Source organism: Cibotium barometz, chromosome 4, assembly GCF_041138505.1.
Source record: "Cibotium barometz isolate CiBa-2024 chromosome 4, ASM4113850v1, whole genome shotgun sequence".
Lineage (NCBI taxonomy): Eukaryota > Viridiplantae > Streptophyta > Polypodiopsida > Cyatheales > Cibotiaceae > Cibotium > Cibotium barometz.
This window is the reverse complement of record NC_141049.1, coordinates 53,430,533-53,435,698: the sequence shown is the minus strand read 5'-3', so window position 1 is coordinate 53,435,698 and position 5,166 is coordinate 53,430,533. Positions and strand designations below refer to the sequence as shown.

At 43.3% G+C, this 5,166-nt stretch overlaps 1 protein-coding gene across 3 annotated transcripts; it reads right to left on the bottom strand.

The window, feature by feature from the left end:
* Positions 1-824: 824 nt before the first annotated feature.
* LOC147639397 (uncharacterized) lies at positions 825-3,736 on the bottom strand. Of its 3 annotated transcripts, XR_015264774.1 has the most exons (6): positions 3,433-3,736; positions 1,927-2,935; positions 1,648-1,725; positions 1,402-1,561; positions 995-1,054; positions 825-860 (listed from the first exon to the last, which is right to left on the bottom strand). XR_015264774.1 is itself a non-coding variant. In XM_086790821.1 (4 exons), the coding sequence occupies exons 1-4, from the start codon at positions 3,435-3,437 to the stop codon at positions 1,511-1,513; spliced, it is 1,143 nt and encodes a 380-aa protein (XP_086646947.1). In that variant the 5' UTR covers positions 3,438-3,736; the 3' UTR covers positions 1,214-1,510. The 3 variants fall into 3 exon arrangements, 1 of the variants encoding a protein (XP_086646947.1); XR_015264770.1 differs by having other exon boundaries at positions 825-1,054; XM_086790821.1 differs by lacking the exons at positions 825-860; positions 995-1,054 and having other exon boundaries at positions 1,214-1,561.
* Between the last annotated feature and the right edge of the window lie 1,430 nt (positions 3,737-5,166).

Sequence of the window (5,166 nt, the reverse complement as noted above, 5' to 3'; positions counted from 1 at the left end):
TGGGACCAAAAGGACACTAGAAATGGGCAAAAATTGGGGATGAATGTGCTAACATATATGAAGACTAAAGACTGACTGGCCTACCCTCATGGAGACTTGCAACTTATGAGTACACATCTCTAACCCAAACTTGCCTTTATGGTGTACATAATAAATGTCTGAGTACCATTATCACCATATAGTCAAGTGCCTTTTTTCTTTTTGGTAAGTGAACCGAGTTTTTCAATTGCAAAACATGCTTATACACTAGTTACAAACTCAGGTCTTAGATCTAGGAGCTTGCCTTAAAACCTGAAATATCCAGGGGAAACAGCATAGCCATTCATTCTCTGGCACATGCGAGTTATATATCAAACATTCTCATTACTCTGCTAAGAAACAGAATATTTTGCCAAACCCCCCCAAAAAATCTATTCCAACACAAATTGCTCCCTAAAATAAAAAAAGACAGTCTCTGCTTTTACCCCAAAAAAGCACCTCTATAATGCCCAACCTAGGCCTTCAATCACTAAACTAATAACACCCTATGCAATATATATTTAGGTTATTTCCCAAACTCAAGCAAAATCTTTACCTCTACTCAATGCTTATAATCACCTACATCATGCATGGCCTAGACCATGTGCTCTGACATCCCTGCTCACATCAACCAAGAGTAGGTGCAGGTTAATGCATAAAGACATGCCCCTCTCTTCATAAAGAAACCACATTACTGAGTTTCTATCACTCCAGGGCACCACCCTATGCTAAAATCGAGCCCACATGGTATGGCATCAACTCTTAGCCTGATCCTTCACAATTGCAGTATACAAAAATACCCTTGGTTCACAAGGATTCGCTCCATTGTGCAGAAGTCCAGGCTGCAACAAGCACAGCAAAGATTTCAACCTTAATCCCTACAGTCCACGAGTCACAATAATCTGATCAAGTCGTGGTGTGCATAAACAGAGCATAATGGATCACATCATACAATGCATCCCTCATCATGGTGCACCTTATTGCCTTCAACACAGTTGTCTTGGAGTAATGAGCTGCCAGGACGGCTGCAAATGATCTGTTTGGACCAAAGGCACAACCCAAAATTTAGATACACAAGCAGCCAAGACCTTTTGAATGCACTCAATATTACGATGTTTGACAAAGCAAAATAGAACAAGATGAGATGACAAACACAGCCTCCCACAGGCAACTTCAGCCAAGAGTGTGAGAAGTATTGAAGAGCAAAACCATGTGTACAAATGATTTAAAGGGCCACTTGCTGTGAGGAATTTACAATTTTCTCTACATCAAATTTGATGTGTGGGGAAGCTATATATGGCATGGTTTTGCAGCCACAGGTCATGTGAGTTGCTTAGCACTTTACTATGTCCTAAAAGCTCAGTCCAAAACTCACATGCATACCATCTCTAACAAGGAGCTCTAAAACACGATCTGCAGCATGTAAGATTTGAACACAATCTGCAAGATCTAATAAGGGGAAAAGCTCATTGGCCGCTTCCATGTGTATGACTCACTCTGAATCACTGTCCATGCTCTCCATTGCCTTCAAGCCCCTCGGTTTCTGCACAAATCACACGCGAAAATCAAACAAACTACAAGAAAACCTTTATCGAACTGGGTTAATTGCCTTACTTGCAGCTTTATTACCTTCTTAACACATTTCTTTTCTCTCACATCATAGCGGCCATGCGCCAGATCCGTAAGCCAGCTCCCCGGAGTGCAATACTATACAATCCAAAAGATAGTTCAGCAACACAAAACCAGCCCGTTCACAAGTTGAGAGCTTGAATCCACAGTTGACCAACCAACCAAACATAGCCCTCAAAAGAAGGCCCTACATAGAATGGCGCTTTGCAATGCATAGATAAGAGAAACAAAAGCAAAACATTGTGTATGGAAAGCTGAGATGCAGATGAGTTGGCTTACATGGAGAGCCTTTTCTACTGCTTTGGGTCTGCGTTTGGGCCTTTGAGGGAGCTTGGTGCCCTTGATGATGAGAAAATCATCTTCTTTTTCTTTCCGAGACAAGGAGATGAGGAATTTGGGCCAGTCAAGCTCGATCTTGGTGGGGACGATCTCGTTCCCGCCAGCAGCCTGGGCAGCCGCGCTTCTGTCTGGGGAGGCCGTGTTGTGATCAGATGAGGTGCGGGTTTTGCTGTGGTGGGGGGGGAGTAGGTCTTGCTTATGGGCATGCAAGTGCCCTCGCTTACCCCCTTCTGAGGGGATTCCCCTCTGTCCTTTCCCTCCATCAGAAGCCCCCCCTTTAAGGATTTTTGCCCTCTTCCTCCCTTGCTCTAGGTCTGCATGTCCTTCAGCCATCTCAGGCAGTGGCCGCGAGTGCTCTCTCCCTCCGACCACCCCATTCTTGGCCTTAAGAGGCCCTCTAGATGCAACTGCACTGCTACTACTGGGCCCAGCAACAGAAACCTTATCAGCCTTCACCCTCACTGTTTTCATAGACAAGACAGAGGATTCATCAGTCAAGCTACTATGCTTGAGGTGGTGATTATCCACTCTGCTGCATCTGGGTCTTTTTCTATGGCCCCATTGAAGCAAGACAACGTCTTCGCCACAAGGGGAGGCTTTGTTCTTCATTTTATCTTTGCCCAAATCTCCTCCTCCATCATCCTTTTCTTGCTTTACCTCTTCTGGTGCTACTGGTGCTGCCGCCTCTTCTTCTTCTTCTTTCAAGTCCTCTTTCTTCATCTTCTCTTCTGAAGCAGACTGTGATGCATTGGCCTTCTTCTCTACCCTCTGATCTCTGCTACTCACTACCACACCCCTCACTTTCTCCAGAGTTTTGGCCTCGGAAACCACCCACTTCCTGCTTTCCCTACTTATGTGGAAAATGGATTCTTTGTTTTCTTCTCTTTTACTCAAATGGATGCTTGCTTTCCTTCTCTCTACAGAAGGTGGAAGCAGAGACACCTGCTCTCTGCACAACCCATAAAAAACAACCAAAAACAAAAAATAAGAAAAAATTATAACAACACAATTGAGTTTTTATTTTAATAGCCCTGATCTACACAAACAAAGCTTCTGCAGGACACACACCACTTTGCCCTGCTACAGAAATCTACCCAATTGCTTAAAAAGCACGAAGAAATCCCTAATTTAACCCTAAACTGAGAATACAAATCTTAATCACTAGAAAAACATCGCCAGACTTCACACGAAACGTTCTGCACAATAGGTCTTTTGCAAAAAACAACAGAAACTAGTTTTCTGAAATTGTAACAGAAAAGTACACAGAACGCAGGGAGATTAAGATTAGAAGCTCTAATACAAGAGCATCATTAACAGATCAGGCTGCTTGCTGCAACAGACATATAGACAACAGCCATACACACGGAGAAAAACACGGTGCATTACATTGAGAGAAAAATAAGGAAGGGAGGGAAAATCTACACAGAGAAAGAGGAAAGAAGGGACCTCATGGCACGTAATGTTGAAGGGCTCAGGGCAGAGGAGATAGAAGAAAGCTTCAGAAGGAGTGTGCAGGAATGGAGATGTGAGGAAATGGACAAGGAGGAGGAGGAGGAGGAGGAGGAAGGGGAGGAACAGGAGGTGGAGCGTGGAAGCTATGATGTGTGGGCGAATTCTTCTGCACAGAACCTGCTGCAGAAAACGTGAACATGAAGATGAGGACTATAGGCAACGGATGATAATGATGAAGGGTTTTTGAAAGGAAGAGGAAGAAGGCGTAGAAGTAAATCCTCTCGGCTTAATTAACCTTGCATTACATTAGACCCATCGCCAATATGTAACGACTTATTAGCACTCCTCGTGGTTTATTTAACTTAACCCGGAATCAGACTCTAACCACCACCAACCCTCAAAGTTCAAACTCTTAAACTCACGTGTATATAGAGAGATCAACACACACATACACACATTTCCCACCCTCTTGTGGGGTGGACAGTGGACCCCTTGGCCTAGCACCCTTACCATGCACTTTCCCTCGCCCCCTTTTCTCTCTTCTTTTGTTTTCTAGACCTCACAAGAACTCTTCTTGGGTCTAATTCCTCGTCTACTCTTGTAACTTGGAAGACATGCAACCCTTGTGTGCCTGTGAGCACCTTCTCTCTCTCTCTCTCTCTCTCTCTCTCTCTCTCTCTCTCTCACACACACACACACACACACACACACACACACACACACCAATGCACAGCATAGTAATGTAACCCTAATTTCATTTACCCAGGCAGATAGGGGGAGGAAATAGAGGAGAATTCCCATTGGAGAGAGGGTCCATCTAACAAAGAATGGAGAAACAGAAGAAGAACCCACCTTCTCAAGGCTTCATCTCTCACCCAGGAAACCTCCATCCACTCGCCATAAAGCTCTTGAGTCCAAACTTGACATGGTGGTTTCCCCCACATACAAACCTTGACTAATGTTAGGGAGCTCTGAAACAAGCTACAAATCACGATTTGGAACCTCAAGAAAGATTCACGACCAAATCAAATCTAAGTTTGTAAGGCATAAATGCTGTAAAGCAACATCTCACCAACTTCGAATCAGAGGGCTACTAGTGCAACCAAGCGTACTACAGTTGTTCATGGTACAACATACTCTAGGCAACATCGTGCATCTCATGGAATATCAGCACTGCAAAATACATGGAGAGGAAAAGCGATAACCATATCACCTACAACAAGACAAATCATCAACAATCTACGACACCACACAATGGATCGCAAAGGAGCTCACACCAGCATCATTGAAGCAAAAAGGGAAGGAGTTAGCCAAGTGGCAAGATGCGAGTAACAAGCATATCAAGAGGGAAATCGGGTGGTTTTTTGCAAACGGCAAAGCCATGATATATGTTTTTTTTTCTTCTAAAAAGGTAAAGTTCACCTAATCTTTAGTTGATGTATCTCTCTATCGCAATTTCTCATTAGCTCAATAGTAGGTTTTGTGTCTCTTTTAAAGGCACTTAGCCTAAATCTTGTAATATAAATCTCTCTCCTCTCTCTCTCTCTCAATCTTGTAATATAAATCTCTCTCTCTCTCTCTCTCTCTCTCTCTCAATTTAATACATGAGTTTTCATCTTATGGGTTCATATTCACTACCTAAATACACTTCATCTCTATATGGGAAGTCAGTGAAACTAAGAATGATATATACGGTTTAAAAACATGACTCTCCTTCGACAAACCTTC